The 22,517-nt window shown below is 41.4% G+C and overlaps 1 protein-coding gene across 3 annotated transcripts in view; it reads left to right on the forward strand.

The window, feature by feature from the left end:
* The window catches only part of GABBR2 (gamma-aminobutyric acid type B receptor subunit 2), a 364,244-nt gene that overhangs the window by 135,693 nt on the left and 206,034 nt on the right, over positions 1–22,517 (forward strand). For all 3 annotated transcript variants that reach the window (XM_082468617.1, XM_082468616.1, XM_082468618.1), the window contains exon 3: positions 6,214–6,384. In XM_082468617.1, coding sequence (XP_082324743.1) covers positions 6,214–6,384 — 171 coding nt within the window. The remainder of the gene's footprint in view (positions 1–6,213; positions 6,385–22,517) is intronic.

Genomic DNA, 22,517 nt, shown 5'->3' on the forward strand with positions numbered 1-22,517 from the left:
AGTAGAGGAAGAGTCCAGCTCTGAAGATGAGCTGTTCTAGGATAAAGAAGAAAACTTTAGAAAGACTTCTGGCATCCTCAGTCATATGCAGAAAAGACATGGTCTCCATGAAACATGAGATAAGAGGATGGGACAAAAAGGGTTACTGATGATAAAAAATTACTAGGAAATGGAAGAAGTCAATAACAATAAAAGTTTGTCAAGGACAGTAACACTAAGACTGAGACTGTTGAAAAGCAAATCAGCAAACCCACCAAACAAAGAACTTAAATGGCTAACGTGTCTGTATAGCTACTCAACCACATCGTTGTCAAAGGGCTACAAAATCAATTAATAATGAAGTGCTACTTTTTTATCCCTGAAAGTTGAGCAAAAATGTAGAAAGTCAGATAATACCAAATATTGGTCACTACGTGAAGAAATGAGAACCCTGGTGCTCTGCCGCTGTGACTGTGGATGATACGGCCATTTTACCAGAAATTAATGAAACTGAATATGCACATACCCTGTAATAGAAGAGATAGAATAAAATAAGATGGTCTTCCAGAATGCAGAGGACAAGGACCAAGAGATGAAATCATGGAAAAAATATGATAGGTATGGATTTGGGAAATGAAAGACAACACATAGATAATCAGGTATTCCAGTGGAGAGGCAAGAATATATATGAATATTAATGTAATATAAATATAATAAATGCCTAGTATTATATTTTATATATAAGTGCTATATTTATATAGTATATTTATACTTATGTGTATATATACATGTGTGTGTATATATTTATATATATATATATATTTTTTTTTTTTTAGTTAAAAGACTTGAGGGTATAGATTGAAGGACTCCCTGTATTCCAGATATAATCAAGAGTGCCACACCCACATCTATTTAGGCAAATTTTTTGAATTCTAAGAATAAAGAAAAAAAATCCTTCAGGCATCCAGAGAAAATCAGATACCTACAAATGAACAAGAATCAAAATATCCCTGGATTTCTCCTCTGCATCGCTTTGTAGTTTCAAAGGAAAAAAATGGTAGCCCAAGAATTTTATATCCAGATAAATTCTACCATGTGTCAAAGAAGCAGAGGGTCTTCCTAAGCAAATTTTCAACCCTTTACCCTCCTTCACAATATGAAAAGATGTTCTAGCAGGTTAAGACAAGAAGCAAGATTAATATATTCAGAATGGAGAAGTCTGAATACCAAAGGGAACAAAAGGAAACATTAAAAAAAAAAAAGAATAAGACTGCCAACAAGATGATGAAAGCAAGACCAAGTATTTATTGCAGCAATAAGCATATATTTTAAAATCCATTCATGTACTCATTTCAAGAAATATGCTTAAAAACAATCTTAATGGAATACAAATAAAAGGAGAATCAGAGCTATGGCAGGCAAATGCAAGCAAAAAATAAAGGTTTCAATGTTAATATCAAATGAGATACTAATTCAATATTAATATTGAGCAAGATATTATATGAAACAAACAGCAATAAAATGACAAACAGGGTTATTTTACCTTGATAAATATTTTAATTCTCAGTTCATTCAGTAATTATCTATTAAGTACCTGCTGTTTGCACCAGGGAAGTGTATACATTGCTGAAAAATAAAGGTGTAATGAACACTTATCCTCAAAACAACATAAAATCAAAGCATATAAAGCAAAACATTTGAATAACATGGAGAAATTGTCAGAGACAATAGAGAAATCTTAACATACCTCTCAGTCTTTGATAGGTCAAGTAAGCAAAAATACAAAGCATGTGTTAATAATGTAATTGGTTAGCTGGATTATATCTCTTATACATCAGAAGTCTGATAAAGAATTTTATAGCTTACAACTAGAGACTGCATCTGTTATTCTGGCCAACATGGGACTTTCACAAAAATTGATTGTATATAGGCCACCAAAAAAAAACCTCAATAAATTCCGAAAGCAGACACTGTACACACCAAATTCTCAAGACAATGCAATAAAACTAGAAATGATAACAAAATTGTAAAATAAAAAGTACTCTCTGAAATAAATAATCCTTGGTTAGGGATTAACTTGAAGCCTCAATCACAGTCTGCTTAGAAATGAACTTGGGTGTGTGAAGTAAGGCAGGAGAGCCCAGAAAGATTGGGTCTTCGAGTTAGGGCGCTGATGCCAACAGGGCTGTTGTTGCAGATGCTGGGTGACTGTGCTGGGGGAGGAAGGCCTGGCAAGCTCATAGGATGCAGGGGACAGCCATCAGAGGGAGAGAGAGCATTGGTCTTAGAGTCCTTTAGGCCTGGATACGAATTCTGCTTTTACCTCTTACTGACTTTGCTGGGTATCTCAATAGCTTTCCATTTCTGGGCCTTGGTCTGCATATTCAAAGCTAGGGCTGTTGAGCTGTATCAGTGGTTCTCAACCTTCACTGGGCATTGTAATCACCTTGGGAAGTTTTAAAATTATACTGATGCCTGGGCTCTATGCCCAGAGATTCTGATTCACTTGGTTTGGAGTGGGACCAAGTCATCAATATTTTTTAAAATATCCCCATGTGATTCCAACGTGTAGCCAGAGTAGAGAACTCCAGAGCTAGATGATTTCTCAGGTTTCTCCAGTTCTGGAGTTCAGCAGTGCTACCTGGCACCTGCAGTCTTTGCCCAGTGGAAGAAAGGTTTAGGAGGCTAAAGCTAGAGGAACAGTGATGCGAAGCAATCTAATCAAAGTGTGCATTATCTCAAATGGTGCAGAAAATGTCAGTGCCAGTTAATATTTTGCACCCAACATGATTTAGACCCGGGGCATATATTGTACTCCAAGCCCATTGTAAACACAATGGGCCATTTATTCACTGAACAGTAACCACTCTAATTACCTATAGGGCAAACATATGAGGTTGTTCAAGCAACAATTAATTGTGGACCTGGAACTAATGGGACAATAACAGCAAAGTATCAACCAGAGTGTGATTCAGAAATCGCATCAGAAAACCAAAATTTTCCAAATTGTATCAGATAAGCATTTGGGGGGATGCAATTGCACATATACCAATCCCAGGTCCTGAAATAGTTGCTGCCTGATTTTTCTAATAGCTCCTTCTTACACTGACCATAGGAAGCTGGAAGTGTTATTTTAATCTTGAGAGAAGAATAAGACACTAGGTTTGAGCAGACTGTAGAAAGCTTCTATTTCTTACACTCGCTGTGTGACCTAAGTATCACCTGAAGGGGCAGGGGTGCTGACCGTGTTTGGTTCTAGGATTCTCTTTGTGAATCTGATGGAAGCCATGGATCCTCTTTTCAGAAAAATGTGTGTGTCTGTATGCACATACATGCCCACACAAGCTTTTTCATACAGTTTTTAAGGAGTTCTCAGACACTTTGCAGCCCCTCTGCGTTCTTTCTAGGCCATAGCCTCCGTTTGCGCACCTCCAGACACAGGGATCTCGCTACTTCCAACAGCAGGCCTTCCCTTGCTGGACAGCTCTGGATTTGAGTGTCCTCAATATATCCAGCTGGGATTTTCCTCTCTCATTGGGCCTTATTCTACCCAGAATTTTTTTTTAACAGTTGATCTATCCTTGACCTTTACCAGTCTTGGGAAGATGTCCTGTCTCTGTGGGGATCTTAGAAATTGGTTCCTATAGGTGCTCTCTAGCTCCAGGTGACAGCTGATGGGTTGTTGTATGTTCAGCTCCAACAAACAGGACCAGCTGAGACTGCTGAGTGGATGCAGGAGATCCAGGGATCCTAGGTAGTGGCCATCTACCGTCTGCGACAGATCAGGGAAAGGGACAAGATCTCCACTGCCCTGCTCTGCTAAAGTCTTGGGGGGAAAAGAAGTGCTTCCTCAGGTGACAGGAGGAGCAGTAAAGCAACTTCAGCTGGGGCCTGAGGGTGCCAGGATGTTACTTCCCTGGATGTTAAAGTTGGACTCTGAGATGTATTGGATCTAGAGCTGCTGAGACAGCAAGGGTGGGGAAGGAAGGCCGGTGGCATCAAAGAGTGATCTTGCTCAGCCTTGCCCTCTCTGGATCAAAGATTTAAATGAAACAAGAGAAGGAAGGAAATACTATTTTTTAAAAATAGTATTGGGAATTCCCTGGCGGTCCAGTGGTAAGGACTCAGAACTTTCACTACTGAGGGCATGGGTTCAATCCCTGGTCAGGGAACTAAGATCCCGCAAGCCGTGCAGTGCGGCCAAAAATAAAATAAAATAAAATTGTATTTATGTATTTTGAGCACAAAGTTTGGTGAATGAAGCATGCTGAATAAGGTTAGATAAAGTAACATTAACTAGTGATGCACAGACATAACCACAACAGTGGTCACAAAATTCTGGAGCTATCAGTACCCAACAACAAAAAAATTACTATACAAGAGTTTATTAAATACTTGCTAGACACATGAAAAACAAAACGATTTGTCAGGGACCACAGGATCTTATAAAGCCTAACGGCCAACCAAGTCAGCCTGTTCTTGAACCTGTGCTGGAAGGCGCTCATCACATGCGGGTACTGGGTCTCCTCCATTCTCTCACACCAGGCGACAAACCCGTGAGGACAGACAGGGGAGGATGACAGACAGACTAGAAGGAACCATGGAGGAATTCTTTTATAATCTCAGAGTGGGAAAGGCCTTTCTAAATATAGCATAAAACCCGAAGACAGAAAGAAAAAAAAATTAATAATTCAGCCACATTAAAAAAAATACTTCTATATGGCAAAAGACACCATGAGAAACAGCAAAAGAAAAAGTACAAACTGGGGGAGAATTAGCAACTTATATCACAAAGGGTTAATCTCCCTACTATAAAAGATCACTAATCAATAAGTGATTACTACTAATCGATAAGAAAAAGACTCAGAGTACAATTGGAGAACAAGCAAAGGATGTGAACACTTTCCAGAAAGAAACTGCAAATTGCTCTTAAACATAAGAGAGATACTCAACCTCACTCATAATAAGGTAAATGCAAATCAGAACTACAAGAAGATGCCATTTTTCTACCATCACACTGCAAAGATCAAAAAATTTGATAACCACCTTCTGTGGATGAGGCTGAGGGAAAGAGAAAGCAGAGATCAGAGGAAATGTTATAGAAGAGGTGACATTTAAGCTGTGCCCTGTAGGACAGATAATTAAAATCCAATTTAGCAACTCACTGGCACTTAAAAAAAGAAGGACTAATAAAGGGAAAGATGGACAGATTTGACTACTGAGTGTAAATTAAAATATACATACACAAAATGTAAAAGCAAACAAACTGGGATATTTGCAGCAACTGTAATAGCCTGAGTTTGAATGCTGTACGTATAATAGTCTTCATTAAATTCAATAAGAAAAGCATTAGAATACCACTCAAAAAATAAACAAGAGACATAAAAAAGCAATTCCTAAAATAGGATATACAACTAGTTATCGGCCACATGGAAAAATGTTCAACCTTATGTATAACCAATGAATGCAATATGATTCCAGTTCTGCAGTGATAAATCATTAATAAATTAGATAGAAAGATGTTTTATTTCTGTCCGTTGATAAGAGTGTGGTGAGATTGGCCCTCTAATTATAACTGTCTAGTGGGTGTGTAAATTGATGCAATCCTTTTTGGAAATAAATATCAAGTCTTTAAAAGCTCACATCCTTTATCTGGGAAATTTCACATCCTAGACTCTATCCTACAGAAATAGCCTGAAATATAGGGGAAAAGTGCCAAGCACAAAGATGCTTGTAGAATAATATGACAATAATGACAAATTAGAAACAGTCTAAATGCCCCCAAATTAAACATGATTCAGTGAATTATGCTATGTTCATATGCTAGAATATTATGCTGCTATTAAAAAGTTTACATGTTAAAATGTTTACAAGAAGTTTTAACAGGACGGTTAAATGCTTGTAGGATAATGTTAAGTGAGGGAATAAACAGTTCAAATGTGTATGTAGAATGATCTCAAGAATCTTTTTTTAAAACATTGCCGTGCATGGAAGAAGGATCAGAAGGAGCTAGACTACAACATTAATGATGGTTCTTTCTCCTTATTTTGCATTTTTAAAAACCTTCCCTTCAATTATAACTTGTTACTTTTGCACTAAGAAGGTTTAAAAATATTTTGCCTGTGTGTTTGTACCTCGAGTGAGAACTAAAGACCTCTGTTCCCTTAGGAAAGATCCTGGGCCCACAGCTCTGAGGTCCCCCCAGTAAAAGTGCTGTCTCTTTTGTATTTTCAGCTCTCTTTTGCTGCCACCACGCCTGTTCTAGCAGATAAGAAAAAATACCCCTACTTCTTTCGGACGGTCCCATCAGATAACGCAGTGAATCCAGCCATCCTGAAGTTGTTGAAGCACTACCAGTGGAAGCGAGTGGGCACACTGACCCAGGACGTGCAGCGCTTCTCCGAGGTACGCTCTGCCGAGAGGCACGATCTCACCCACCTCCGGGCAAGGGGCAAGACAGCTCAATCAGGGATGGGCTCTGACACGGGGCCTTTAAGCTGTTGAGGAATTCGATTGTGCGCGGGACAGGTGAAGGCCTCCAACCTGCACAGCTCAGGAGTGGAACCCTCTTTTCCGTTGTGCCGTTTGGCTAAATCGCGTGGTCTGTTCCCTCACTGCCCCTGTAGTGTGTTGTCCTTGCTGCTTACCTATAGTGGCCGTCTAAAATCACGAGGTGCCGCCAAGAGCCTTTCTCCTGTGAGGAGGGTTTGGGGAGGAGCTGGCTTGGAATGAAGTTTCCAAAGTCACTGTGGATTGGGTGGTTTTTCTGGTTTTGTTTGTTTGCTTTAATGACTTACACGTATACATCAGTACTTGGTGTTCTGGGGTTTATTGTTGCAACAATAACAGCAACAAAAAAGCCACATTATATATAGTAAAAAAAGAAAAGGGCTGCTTTACCCAATCCCTCTAAATCCACTTTCTCTTCCAAGTGAAGTCCTGCTTTCTGTGTAGTGTTCATCTGCCCAGACCTTTTTCAATATATTTAAACCCAAATGTCCTCATACTAGATAGTTTGCATTTTTCACTTTACAACAGACCTTAGAGATCTTGATTGACTTCGTTCTTATTAATGGGCCACGGTGTTGTGTCCCATGGATAGATGGTAATTTATTGAATGTTTACAGCTTTTTGATATCACAGCCAACACCTTCCCACCTAGGTGTGCATCTTCATAATAGATTTCTAGAAGGGGAATTATTGGGTCCTTTAAAATGTTGAGACAAACTGACCTCCAGAAAGGCTGTTCCAATTTCTAGTCCCTCCAACGACATTTGAAAATTCCCATTTCCACATATCTTTACTATTTGCAAATCTTTAAGAAGTTTTCTCCACTCAGCTGAGTGCAGAATGGTTTCTTGTTTTTCTTCCTAGTCTCTTTATAGTTCCTACTTTCCTATCTTCTCCTATGTGTGCTCTTGATACATGGAGCCTCCCAACAAGGTAAGACATTCCAGGTGTGCTTAGCAGCCCAAGAGATAAAAAACAACTGTGAGCTGATTTGGGGGGAAATGTATGAGGCGGGTGTCCAGGCAGACCTCAGTGAGAGGAGTCAGGGAGGACACGCCCCTTCTGCCAGTGTGGGGCGGGGGATGGGCGGGGAGAGCATAGCAGGGCTGGGGATCACAGACCTGGTTTCCACTCCAGCTCTGCGCTTACCTTTCTGAAGCTCTGCCCCGTTTCTCCTTTGGGAAGGAGAGGCCACTCCATGCTTTGGCTGTGCTACCTTGGAGAAGTCACCTCACTTCTCTGAGCTGTGGTTTCCTCCCCTATAAGATGGGGACAGTAACCCTTCCCATGCCTATTCCTGCAGAGTTGTTGCCAAAATCAGATGAGTCATGAATTTAAAGAGCTTTGTAAACTATAGTTTATGCACAGAGAGGGATGTTTTCAGAGGTGCTTGAAAAGCAGACGTGTTTGGCCCCACCATCTGCAGTCATCCAAACAAGGCCAGCTTTTCCCTGACAAGATGGTCCTGATCTTCCCACCTCTGTTTCCCAGTCCCTAGGGAGAGGCACAAGGGGAACTTCACCTCCAGTGGGAGTGACTCACTGCCAAACACTGAAGAGGCTTTTGCTGGAAGCCTGCCCTTTATACAGCAGCCACAAATGTTCTGAAATGAGTGTGAAACAGTTCAACGGGGAGGGTGGGGAGGGCCAGTCCTGTGGTCCCATTAACATGAGACTCTGCCGAGATTTGGAGGGACCTGCTTTTTTTCCAGGGGAGTCTTTGTCTGACAGAGCCTGAGGGGCCCTTAGAGACAGCTCCCCCAACCTCCTCATTGTATAGAAGGGGAGACTGAGGCCCAGAGAGGAGAAGGAACAAAGTTCAGGGTTTCAAAGCACCTCCGAAGCCATGAAAGATTGTTGGCAGAGAAGTTAGGACTGAATCCTGGAGTCTGGATGCCTAGTCCAGACCTCCCATTGCTCCTTCTTTCCATCTATAACTTCCTGCAGTCACATGGGAACTACCTGTGTGTAGCCTTGGAGGTTTGAAAAACCCCAAATCTTTGGTGTAAAGAGGATAAATGATCAGCCCCAATTTGGTTGAGTGCTTTATAGATTTCCCAACACTCTCACAGCTGGTTGCCCTGTAGGGAGGGGCTATGGTTCCCATTTTACAGATGAGGAAACTGAGGTCATGGAGGGTGGGTGCCTTCTTGCCCCAGGGCACTTGCTGGTAAAGAGCCCAGCCCAGGCTGGAAGCCTGACAGACTATTGGTCAGTGTTTTCGCCATTACTCTGTCCTCACTGGGGTCAGGTGTTGGCAGTTTGGTACCACATCTGTGTCCCTGCACAGCTATGTTAGAGCCCTCAGCTGGGTTTCAGGGCATCTCAGCGGGAAACCTCTTTTCTAAGGACAGGATGTTGCTTGGTAGTATTGCTGGCAAGAACCCCTCTCAATTTAAATCTCTCAGCCCAGCTGACTCCTCTCTGTGCCCAAGGGCTTTGGCATCCCTCTCCCGATGTCTGGTCTGCATCGCTGGAGTGCAGGCCCTGGAAACTTGCCAGCGGCTAACAGCTTTTTGTGAGTGCAAAGGAAACTGGATTCCTTTTATGAAACTGGTCGATCCGCAGCATCAAGCACTTCTGTTCCAGACTGGTACACTGGAAGGAATGTCAAATGAAAGCAACCCTGAAGTTGGAGGGGACGAGGGGAGTGAGAGGCCAGGGTGCTGTGGCATCCACATGGGCAGTGCAGGCACAGGATGGAGGCAAGGATGAGGTGGAGATGAAGGCAGTGAGTAGGGGTGCCTGGGAGGACCAACAGAGACAGCAAGAGGGCTATTTGAGCCTCTTCTCCCAGCTCCAGGTTCTATGCTCTACTAAACCATCTTCACTGAGTTATTCTTTGGGTTCCTGATTCCATGATGCAACTAACCAGCTAAGTACTGTTGGACAAATCACTCAGTCTCTCTAGGCCTAAGTTTCCCCTTCTGTAAGATAAGGGAGTTGGGTCAGTTGACCTCTAAGATCTCTCCTAGCTCAAGGAATCTGTGGTGAGGGTTTAGGGAGATCTGGTCATTGACCCTGATCCTGCCACTCCCAGAGGTGTGACCATGAGAATTACTGAGCTTCTTTGTACCTCAGTTTCTTCCTCTTAAAAATGGGGATAATAATGGTTAACTCTAAGTGTGGTTATGAGGATTATATATGTTCAGAAAGTTAAAGTGCTAAGAGGAGTGCCTGACTCATAATAAGCACCATGCAAGGGGTGGCTGTTATTTTTATTGTCATCTAGAGTCTGGTTCCTTAACGCATGGCTGGCTGCCATTCAGGAGCCCGGCTGTGTGGCGGGGTGTAGTGCCTGCCACGAGCACGGCTCCCCTTTCCTCCCCTCCTTCCAAGCCGGCTCAGACACTCCCTGCCCAGTCACTGGTCCTCAGTGATCTCGGCGCTCCTGGGGCTGACCTTTCCACACCAGAGTCTCCCTCAAGAGTCGGGACCCACCGAAGCCTTTGATCTGTACAAGACCAAAAGGGCACCATCTGCAGAGCTTCCTCTTCGAAGCGCCTACCCCTTCGGCCCTCCGCAGCTCTTTGACGCCTTCTCTGCTTGCCAGGTTGCCATCTGCCCCACCAAAGTGGTTTCTGGTCACCTCCTCTCAAGTTGCCACTTATACAGCTTGGGGGACATGCCCAAAGATGAGGGCAGGGGACCCTGTGCTTGCTTCTAATCAAGGAGTCAAACTTAGTAGAATCGTCAGCCCTTCTCTGCTGCTCTGAGCAGGGATGAGCTCCTTGGGGTGGCCGCAGAGACCCTTCACATCCCCTGAGGCCTCCTTCTCTGTCTCATCTCAGGCACTTCCCCCTTTGGTCCAGCCTCTTCTCTGTGCTGGCTCCTCTCTGTGAGGCGTCCTCCCCCACACCTGGCTCCGCCTTCCTCCCCAGGCTGGGACAGGTGTGCCGCCTCTGTGCTTCTCTCCCCTCGGGCTTCACTCTGTACCAGCTCCTTGCACAGGGCAGAGAAATACCCCATCTGCTTCCTCATCGGTCACCTGCTGCCACTGGACTGGAAGGCCCCAGTGGACAAGAGCCTTTCTGTCCCCTCACCCTGCATGCTGCCTGGCACGTCTGGGTTCACTAAGGATGTCAGTAAATCAATCTCTATCCATTAGGCCAGATTCTTAGGGGTGAATACAGTGATTTCCTTTCTGTGGCCCACAGTCTGACTGCAGCTAGGATGGTAGATGGGGGTGAGAGGGGTGCAGAGAAGTCTCAGTCCCTGTCATGAGTCGCTGGGGCCATGGGGAAGAAGGGAGGCACTGGCAAAGTTGGGAAGTCACATTCCCACAGAACTCAGCTCAGGTCATTCTGTCATCTATTAACTGAGTCTTGTTTTGGATGTGACATTGTTTGTTGTTGGAGGATTCTTCTAGAGATCTCAGTGGAAAGTTCTGGGCTGGCCACTGGAACCAGCAGTGACCGGGGTCCTGCCATGTGGTTCTTCTGGGTGGCGTCAGTGTTGGGCATTGGGAATGAGCACACTGTAGTTTGTGTCTGAGTTACGTGTTTTGCTCCCTGGGATGTTCATTCTGAGTTGTCATCACTTCAGAATCCTCTCTTACCAGGATCGGGTAATCCCATCCTCTAAAGCAGTTCTTGCAGGATGGTCCTGGACCAGCAGCATCAGCAATACCAACACCTGGGAACTTGTTCGCAGCAAATTTGAGGGCTCCACTCCAGGTCCCCTGAGTCAGACCCTCTGGGGTTTGAGAATCCCTGTATTGGAGGAATGGGAAGCCTTCAGCTGAGGCCACTGTGCTCCTAGGCCCACTTTATCAGAGAAAAGGGCCAGGCACACTGAGCCACCTCTGACCTCTGTCCTTGGCTTTCCTCTAGGCTGCAGGATCACCTGGGCCACCCACATACCTGCAGATATTCTATCATTAGGAAGCAGGAGGGGACTCCTGACAGATCAGATTCTAATCCTGACGGTCCTAGTGCCCCACCCTGCGCCCCAGCTTCTATTTGAAAAACTTGCTGATGCTCTTAGGTGATTGGCTGTCTGCCCCCAAGCGAGAAACGTCCTCTCCTTCTTAATGCTTTTACCTCCTGCTCTGTGAGAGACCTGTGGGCCAGCCAGCAGGGACTGCTCCATATTCATCTTGCCCTCTCCCAGGTAGCTATTTGTGCAGCCTTTTTAGCGCTGAGGGGAGGGCTTCATTATTTCCCAGGGTGGTATGTATATGTGATATGATTTTTGTACAATTTTAATAATTGTGTATTTATGTTATTATATACCAGGGGGAAAAATTACTAGCCCATCAAAACTGAACTTCATTGATGTTCTTGTTTAGAATGAAATCTTCATTTAAAAAATGAGTCTGTTTAGAGGAAAATACTAAGCTAGCAAACACATAGGTGGTGCGTGTACACAGTGAGATTGCCTCTAAGAGGGTACAGGAGGGACTGAAGTGTGAGGACCACTGAGATGGATGAAGCCATTTGGCTGCCTGTTCATTTAACAGATGGGGCTGGATGAGGGGTAGGGGGTAGTACTGGCAATAGACTTTTCCTTGAAGCCCTGGTCCAGTGCAGATAGTCAATGGGAAAAACTCCAGGTCAAGGTCAAGAATTGGCCCTGCAGACCTTCAGGCTTCTGAGGCCGAGATTCCATGGGACAGACTCTGAGGTTCAAGCAACACTTGTTCCTTCATGTGCATGCCCCCAGGTGGAAGTGCAGGCAACTAGCAGGTGCTCTGCCCACCCATCCCTGCAGAGCGGGAAGACCCACCGTGGTGAGAACCACCCTCCGTCAGGGCCTGCGGTTTCCGGTCCTTCTGCCATCCTGGTGGCAGCGTGTACACATTTGGGGGCACATCCAGGGTTTCTTGTCCAGGGGTGGCTGCAGTGGCTGAGCTTTCTGAAGAAAAGCAGGCTAAATGCCTTGGTCTGGCTCAGAGCTCTGCCCTTGGAGAGATGGCCCACTACACTCCACCCTCCACTCTAGAACAGGGAGGAGATGGTGGATGTGTCCTCTCTCACACTCCACAGCAGGTCTTCAGAGCCAAGCACCCACCCACCTCACACACCCCAACTCTTAAAAGAAAGGAGCTGCCCTGGACCCTGCTCAGAGAGGATGGGATGCTTGGCTGGGGGTCTGTGGTGCTAGCCCCAGGGCTCATGCAGGGCCTGGGTGAGTGCCACACTCACTGCTCACCAGGGCTGTGATATAAGATGTATCTTCACCCAGGCTGCGTGGACCCCGGAACACAGGGGTGAGTGAGTGCCCAGAAGGAGATCCTGGAGGTCTCTGGTGGCGGGGGGGCCTGGCCATCCACCTCAAAGCCCTCACCAGGGACACTTCCTGGGGCCTCCTGCACAGTCCCTGGGCCAGGTTCCCAGAGCACGAGGCGATCCCCATAAAGCAGCTGTTGCACCAGGACCTCTGGGTAGGAAAATGTAATTATGACATCATCTACTGCCATTTATGGGGCACCTACTGTGTGCAGGCGATGACATTCAGTCGCCCAGCATGGTCCGTCTCCATTTGGAAGAACAGACTGACTCAGGAAGGATTAAGTCACTTTGCCAAGGCTTCACCAAGCGGTGGCAGGTATAGGTGGGTGTGAACCCAGGTTTGTACCTCCCCTTGTGGAGAGAAGGAGGCCGCGGGCCTGGGCCAGTATCCCCCATCCATCCTGCCCAACACTCACCACAGGAGCAAGGAGGTAGGTATCTGGTCCAAGCAACCCATGTCTCAAGCAGAGCTCCTCACAGTCCCCTGGAGTTTTTGCTGTGGGATTCTGCATTTAAGTCTTATGATCTTCCCAGATCCCAAATCTCAGAGCCCAGCACTGTCCCTCCACACCTGCTCCTACCAAGGTGTCCCAGGAGACTTTGTTTCAGCCTTGGCTGAGCTTGGCTAACAAGGCGGCGCATCTTGTCATGTGTGGGTCCCCAGAGCTATTCTGGTAATTCTGGCTGCGGTTTCTCCCCAAGGCCCATCTGCCAGGCTTGGGTAATGCCAGGGCTATGTGAGCAAAGGAGTAGAGTTGGAAGGTATGTGGAACCTTCAGGAAATTGTAAGTAGTTAGGGCTGGACAGTTCAGTGTGTAGGGCGAGAAGGGGAGAATGGGTTGGGGGAAGGAATGGTGAAGGCCCCACATGCCTCCATGTTTGGACTTCATCTGTCAGCAGTAGGAAGCAGGGAGCCACAGAAGGTTTCAAATCGGCAGTGAGAGATGGTAGCAATCTTGAAGGCTGATTGGGACGAGCAGACTAGAGTCTGGGAAACCAGCCAGAAGGTTACTGCAGGAATTCAAAAGAAAAATAATAAGATTGTAGTTCATTTCTTACATAAAAAGTTTAAGTTCTCTTTGTTATTATTTTTTGCTTCTTTGTTTTAAAATACTCATTATTGTTTTCTAACCATAATGTTGATATATACTCAATGCAGAAAAATTGGAAAACACAGAAGAACAAAAAGGAAAATTAAAAATTGGCCATAACTACCCAGTGAAAGGTCAGTGTTAACATCTATAGGCATATGTCTTTACAGTTTTTTCAATACATATGAGTGAACTTGCATAAATGAATACATGCTCTTACTATAGAAACGGCTTCTTTAATTTAGCAACCCAGTGGGAATGTTTTCCCCGGCCAGCAGATATTCTCCACCACCGTGACTCGTAATGGCCTCTCGACTGTGGGCCTGGTGACCCCATGAACTGTCCCTGCCTTTGCCACAGCCTGATGTGTTTGGGGCTGCTTTTCTCCAATCTTCTTTATCCCTTTGATCTGTTCCCTTCCTTTCTGTCTTCCAATATAGTTCTGCAGATAGTCTGTCCATTGATGGTCTTCTTAATCATTTTCCAGAACTGTTAAGAGATTTTTTTCTGTTTTTAATCTTTGACATTTTGAGGGATCTGGGATGGTACAGGAGGTATTCTCTGTTGCTGTTTTTTTCTAATAGCTGTTGAAAACTAAATATGGAGATAGTTGCAAATTTTTCCTGATTACAAACAACAGTGCAGTAAATCCATACTTGTATTTTTGTGTGAACATCTCTGATTGTATTTTGAGGATAAATTCCTAGAAATAATGTGTGCACATTTTGGAACCTTTTGTACATGTTGCCAAAATGTCCTCCAGAAAGATCATACCAATTTAGAGTTTCTTAGCAGTATATGAGAGTACTCATTGCCAACACTGTATATTATTCTTTTTTGATCCTTGGCAATTGCTATTTTAATTTGCATTTCTTTGATTACTACTAAGATTGAATTTCTTTTTTACTAGGAATCGTTCTCATTTCTGTTTCTCCTTTCATAAATTGGCTGTTCATGTTATTGGCACATGTTCCTGTTGGAGTTTTTCTTACTGATTTATAAGAGCTCTTTATAAAGTAAGGATATCCGCTCTTTGTCACAGTTATTGCAAGTATCTCCCCATGTTTCATGTGACATTCAATTTTGTTTTTTATGTTATTTGATAATATTGAAAATTTTAATATTTAGTATAGTCAAGTTTAAGAAGACCATTTTTTTGTTCACTTTTAAGTTTAGCTTGGCATTCTCTTCCCATCCCAAGAATTTCTGTAAATTCACCTACATTTTCTTCTAGTACTTTTATTACTTCATTTTTTAATTTAACCAGAATTTCAGCATGTGGCCTGAGATATCATACCTTTCTTTCTTCTGTCCTCATAATCATTCAGTAATTCTTCTGGCATTTAATGAATGCATCTTTTCCTGACCCATTTAAAATGCCTATGCTAAATTTTATCTTTAGAAAATAACATACTGCTTTTTTTAATATATACTTTCCAGTTCTGTGTAATAGAAATGTAATATAAGCCACAAATGTGATTTTAAATTTTCTAGTAGCCACATTTTAAAAAGAAAAAAGAGATAGGGAAAATTAATTTTAATAATACATTTTATTTAATGCAATATACCCAAAACATTATCATTTCAACATCATTTCAAATGCAGAGGAACCACATGTGGCTAATGGCTGTTATATTAGACTGTTTCTGCGTTTTTAAAGTTTTATTCCATTGATCTAACTATCTATTCTGAAATTGGCATCCCAGTGTTTTGAATATTCTTTCTTTCTAATATAATTTTATGTGCAGTCCTGCCTTCTTTTTTCACAGTTGTCTCTATGTTCACCCATTAATTTTTGTAAGGTTCCAAAAATGCCACTGGTGTTTTTATTTGAATTTCAGTAACTCCAGAATTAATTTAGGGGACATTTGACATCTTTATAATACTGAGTCTATCCATTCATGAACAAACATCTCTCCATTCAAAATATCTTGGGTCCTTAGTAAAGTTTTGTCATTTTCTTCATGTCGATCCTGTCCATTTTATGTTAGGTTTATTTTCAAGTATTCTACATTTATTATTACTTTTGGGAATGGGATCTAATTTCCTTGACATTTTTTAAGTGGTTATTGCTAGAATATAGGAAAGCTATTGATCAGTGTATTTACATTTTTTGACTGGCCATATTGAATTTTTATTACTTCTGGTAGATTTTCCTCTCTTAATTTCCTCGAGTTTTCTAGATAGACAACAATACCATCTGGAGCAAGAACAAATTTGCTTTCTGTTTTCCACAGTTACACCATCTTTATCTTCATAATTTTTCATTGAGGAGGTACTGCATAGTGGTTAGAACAGAAAAACTTCCTGGATTCCAGTTCTAACTCAGCTAGTTACCAACTAGGCAACCTTGGGTAAATCAGTTAATTTTTCCATGTCCCTGATAATGGGAACGTACTCATATTACCTCAGATGTTGTGAGTATTAAAATAAATTAATACATATAAAGCACTTTGGTCTTAGAACAATGCCCAAAAGAGCACCTGATATATTAGCTATTATTACTGTTATTATTATTGCCTCATTTACTGAACATCCTAGAGTTTTATATATATATATATATATATATATATATATATATAAAATTTATTATTTATTTATTTATGGCTGTGTTGGGTCTTTGTTGCTGTGCGCGGGCTTTCTCTAGTTGCGGCGAGCTGGGGCTACTCTTCATTGTGGTGCGCGGGATGTGCGCAGGCTTCTTGTTGCGGTGGCTTCTCTTGTTGTGGAGCACGGGCTCTAGGCACACGCGTTTCTTTTTTGATCCTTGGCAATTGCTATTTTAATTTGCGTTTCTTTGATTACTAGTTTGATTACACAATTACTAGTTGTGTGGAGGCTCAGTAGTTTCGGCTCGCAGGCTCTAGAGCACAGGCTCAGAAGTTGTGGTGCATGGGCTTAGTTGCTTCGGGGCATGTGGGATCTTCCCAGACCAGGGCTCGAACCCTTGTCCCCTGCATTGGCAGGCAGATTCTTAACCACTGTGCCACCAGGGAAGTCCCATAGAGTTATATTTTAAAATAGTGATAATAGTGAATATTCTTGTCGTGTTCTTGCTTTAATGAGAATGCTGTTTGTAAGGTATGATGTCTGTTAGAAGAACAGGTATTCTTCATCATGTTAAGGGACGTTCTGTTTTTATTTATTAGGTGTTTGAACCAGATATGCACAATGAAAAATCAGATGTCTTTTTAGAATCTATATCAAAAGTTATGTGTTTTTTTCTTTGCTCTATTAGTGTGACAGTTTCCTCGTGTTCATTCTATAATGCATCATTCATTTAACACCTCTTCATTGAGTACCTAGCACCGGGCACTGTTTTAGGCACTGTGAACACATCGGTGAATGAAACAAAGTCCCTGCGCTCAAAGAGCTTGCATTCTAGAGGGGGAGACACATGATAAAAGCAAACAATTAAGCAAATAAATGTATAATATATCAGATAATGATAAGTGCTAGGGAGAAAAGTGAAGTAGGGTAAGGGGGGTAGGATATGCCATGGGGGGTGGGGTGAGGTCAAGGACAGCTTCAAAGATAAGGTGATATTTGAGTATACGCGTGCAGGCAGTGAGGGGCAAGTCATAGGATATCTGGTTGAACAGGGTTCCAGACAAAGAGAACAGAATGTGCAAAGGTCCTGATATGGGAGTGAGTCTGGTGGTGCTGGAACCACATCAGGGAGGCTATTACGGCTGGAACAGAGTGGGTGAGGGGGAAGTGGAGCAGTTTTTTGGGGGGTTTGGGGGGATTTCTGGCCCTTACAAGACATTAGTGAGGACTTTGGCTTATACTTTGAGTCAGTTGAGAAGCTACTGGAGAGTATTTTGGGTTTTGTTTTTATTGAGAAGCAATTCACATAACATAAAATCAACCATTTTATCCATTTTATATTATACAAGTAAATAGTTTTGGTATGTACACAATGATGTGCAACCATAACTACTATCTAATTCCAGGACATTTTCGTCACTCCAAAAAGAAATCTTATTTCCATTAGCAGTCACTCATTTCCCCCTCCCTCCAGCCCCTGACAACCACAGATCTACTTTCTATATCTATGGATTTGCCTATAATAGACTTTTCATATAAATGGAACCATAGGGATGGGAGGTAGGGGAAATGGGTGAAAGTGGTCGAAAGGTATAAACTTCCAGTTATAAAATAAATGAGTTCTGGGGATGTAATATACAGCATGGTGGCTGTAGTTAACAATACTGTTTTGTATATTTGAAAGTTACTAAGGAGAGTAGATCTTAAAAGTTCTCATCACAAGAAAAAAAAATTAACTGTGTGACATGATGGATATTAACTAAACTTACTGTGGTAATCATCTTGCAATATATACATATATCAAATTATTATATTGTATACCTTAAATTTATACCATGTGATATGTCAATTATATCTCAAAACTAGGAAAAAAAAAAAAACTAGGAAAGAAAGGACCATAAAATATGTGGCATTTGTGTCTGGCATATTTGTATATCTTCTTTGGAGAAATGCCTATTCAAATCCTTTGTCCAGTTTTTAATTGGGTTATTTGTCTTTTAGCTATTCAGTGTTGAGTTCTTTGTATATTCTGGATACTAGACCTTTATCAGATATATGGTTTGCAAATATTTTCTCCCATTCTGTAGGTTGTCTTTGTACTTTCTTAATGGTGTCTTTGCACAAAAGCCTTTAATTTGGTGAAGTCCATTTTATCGGTTTGGTTTTTTTGGTTGTTGTTGTTTGTGCTTTTGGTGTTGTATTTAAGAAACCATTGTGTAATCCAAGGTCGTGAAGACTTAAACCTATGTTTCCTCATAAGAGCATTATAGTTTAAGCTCTTAACATTTAGGTCTTTTTGCATTTTCAGTTGATTTTTGTATACGGTGTGAGGTAAGTGTCTTTTGTATGAAAAGCTATCAAGTTGTCCTAGCACAGTTTGTCGAAAAGACTGTTATTTCTCCATTAAATGGTCTTGGCATCCTTGTTGAAAATCAATTGGCCATAGTGGTATGGATTTATTTCTGGACTACTTGAGAGCTTTTTTAAAAGAAAGGTATGATCTGACTTACATTTTAAAAGGATCACCCTAGCTGCTGAGTGGAAGGTGGTAACTTGGGCTAGATAATGAAAACCAGCTGGATTCTGGATATTTTTTTACAGTAGAGCTGACAAAGTAGATTTCTTGATGGAATGTATGTGCAATGTGAAAAAGAATGAGTCATCAAGGATGGGGCCAAAGTTTTTGATCTGAGCAACTGGAAGAAATAAGTTACTACTTATTAACTTGAGGAAGGATGCAAAGGAGCAACTTTTGGAGAAGGAAATCCACAGTTTAGATATGCTTATTGGATATCCAGATGGAGAGGTTGACTAGGCAGTTGGATAAATGGATACGGAATTCACATTTACATTAAACCCTATGAGCATTCCTAAAATAGACCTTTCTTTGTTATGCTGCATTATTCTTTAATCAGTTTAATTATCTAGTTTTTTTCTATAAACACGTGCTAATAGTTATATTTTACTCTGATTATACCACCTTCAATCAGGTTTAGTTGTCAGAGTTATTCTAGTTTTACAACATGAATCAGAAAGCTGTCCGTCTTTTTAGGCACTCTGGAGCAGTTTATAGAATATACAGATTAGCTGCTCTTTGAATATCAAACAATGAGTCTATGAAACCATCCAGGATTTTGCGTCCCCCATCCCACCCTTGATACAAGTTATCTTTTTGGCTTCTTCTGTGCTTCTTAATCACTTTAGATTTATATTTCTTGTGTGGATTTTAGAACTTAGGTTTTCCAGAGAATAGTAAACTTGCTTAAGATTTGCAAATTTATTAGTATATATTTCAGTACAATTTAAAAAAATTTTTTGTCTTTTGTTATATGGTCTCTCATTACAGATGTTTCCCCACTTTTTTCCTTGATTAAGCCAGCTAGTTTGCTTCTTTACTGATGCAACTGGTATCAACATCTTAAATTCAGTATGCAAAAAATGGTCATATTTGTTATTTTTTCAAATTAAATTAAACCTGGATCAAGCACTCCACCTGCCAGATTTACTGGGCTCAGGATCTGTCTCTCGAAGTGTCACCCTCTTCCAAAATAGCCAACAACCTCTCACCCAGCTGGGGGAGCCTGCATTCTGCAGCCTCCTAGGGATGCTGTTGACACTGGTTGGACTGGTTACCTCCACTGATCGAGGTCCCTAGACACACTTCCAGGCATCCTCAAGCTCCTCACTAAGTTCCTTTTGGAGCCACTCCCAGGATGCAGGAACATTTTGTCAGAAGTGATTTGGTCATTTTCCTCCCATGGATCCAGAACCTCTGTTGGCTTTTTCTTCTCTGATATCCATACCCCCAAGAATCAGAGAGGGTTTCTATTAGAAACCTACCCCTAAATGGTCCTATTCCATTTTGCTGCTGATACGCATTAAAGCAGACACCTTTGTTGCTTCTGGGGGTCCACTTGCTTCCCCTTTAAAGATTATCCCCCTCCCAGAGATAAACAAGTTTTCCAGACATTTCCTTTACTGAAGAACATATAGCAAAAACACAAGTTAAATTTTCTGTGAAACATCCCATTATCTTTTTTTTTAACCCAAAGAACCAGCACTTGGGTTTTTATTGGCTTTGCTTCTATTTGCCTACTTTCTAATTTATTTTCTCCTGCTTTTATCTTTATTAATACCATCCTTCTTCATTTATATTTGTTTTGCCATTCTTTTTCTAACTACTTGATTTGCATATATAGTTTTTACTCTTTTTTAGTTGCTATCAAATGTATTTAAGGCAATAAATTTGCCTTTGATTACAGCTTTAGCCAAATCCTATACTTTCAGCTAAATAATATAGCATCCTCATTTTAATAAGACTATTCTATAATTGCATTTTCAGTTTAAAATGTTAGGCATCTACTTCTCTAAGTACCAGTATAAAATTGCAATATCTATTGTTAGCTACAGAAATTAGCACGTTTATTTACTGTCCATCCCTCACTGCCTCTAATTTTGAATTGTTATAATTTGAGTTTTTATTTGACTTTATTATTTTTTTATTGAAGTATAGTTGATTTACAGTGTTGTGATAGTTTCTGCTGTACAGCAAAGTGATTCGGCTATATATATACATATTTTCTTTTTCGTATTTTTTCCATTATGGTTTATTACAGGGTATTAATATAGTTCCCTGTGCTATACAATAGGACCTTGTTGTTTATCCATTCTATATGTAGTAGTTTGCATCTGCTGTTCCCAAACTCCCAATCCAACCCTCCCCCACCCCCTCCCCCTTAGCAGCTACAAGTCTGTTCTCTATCTTGACCTTGTTCTTTACATTGTGGATATTCTTTTTCAGTTGTTATTTGAAATACTGATTTTATTTTAAAACTATATTATAATAACTATGATTTTTAAGATTCAGATCCATATTTATATGGCTTCAATTTCTATTGACATATCTTTCATGAGTTGTATCTTTTGATTTATCTCTCTGTGGCATGCATACATCTTTCGGTAATATTTTTCAGGAAGGGTATATGGTTTTTCTATCTACCATGCTGTTACATAGACCGCAGTCTCTCTCTGTTGCTTCTCCTATGAAGTATAAATTTCTATGATCATAATATTCTTCCTCAAACCTCTTTAGACATTACATCAATGTTGTAATGAAGTCTGATACAATCTGATTTGATCTCTTTGTAGATGTCTTTTTTTTTTCTTCTGCTGGATGCTTTTGGGTTTCTTTCTTAATCTTTGGAATTAAAAAAGAAAATATGGCTCATGTCAGATGTTTGTCTATTTTGTTTAAAATATGATTACTGTTTTTTATTTGAAGAATCAGTGTTTAGATTGCAGAAGTTTTCTTGTAATATATCTTTAATTATATTAGACTCTTTTGTTCTGGTATTTTTTTTAGAAGTATCAGCAATTTATGAGTGTGCCTCTGTCGTTTATTCTCCATGTTATTATTTTCTCTCTGGTCATTTTTATCTTAATCCTTGTTCTGTATGTTCTGAGAAAACATCTCACCATTGTATTCCACAACATCCATTGGTTTTCTACAATTAAATTCTGTCCTTTACTGCTTCTAATGCCTCTCAAAATTCTCATAATATTATTCATTTCCTGTCACTATCATCTTAGCTCTACCGGCTTTTAGTTTCAATCTCTTCTATTGCATATTCCATTTCTTACATCTTAGAGGCCAGGTTTTCTTTACCTTTCTTGAAGTACAAAACAGACAATACATTTTACTTCTGGTTCCTATAGTGAATCTTTTTAGAGGTGATGTTCTTCCTCTGTGTGCATTCCTTGTTTGTCTCCTTTATGTTTCAGAAGATTTTTATAGGTTACATGTGCATTTTAGGTCTTCCCTGACCTGGTATTTGCTTACTTCTCCTGGGGCCCCCTCATTGCTTTATCTGGATGCTATGAGATTTTTCACCTCGGATATTAATCTGGAAGACTGGGTGATGAAAGTTCACATTACCAGCCAGGGACAAGCAGCCTGGGGGGTTGGGAGTCATTTTGTGCTGTGTGCATTTCTTCTCTACTTTGTGCACAGCTGTTCCCGATATGTCCTATCCCTCCTGGTCTCTTCCTTGTTCTCCTGCCCTCTGTGTCTGGGAGACATCCAGGCCTATCATGGGTGAACCAGGCTTGGGTAAGCTTTGCTTGTCCTTGGATCTAATGGCCCAGCCACTCCTGAA

The sequence above is a fragment of the Balaenoptera physalus genome, assembly GCF_965194825.1.
Source record: "Balaenoptera physalus genome assembly, chromosome: 7".
In the NCBI taxonomy this organism is placed as follows: domain Eukaryota; kingdom Metazoa; phylum Chordata; class Mammalia; order Artiodactyla; family Balaenopteridae; genus Balaenoptera; species Balaenoptera physalus.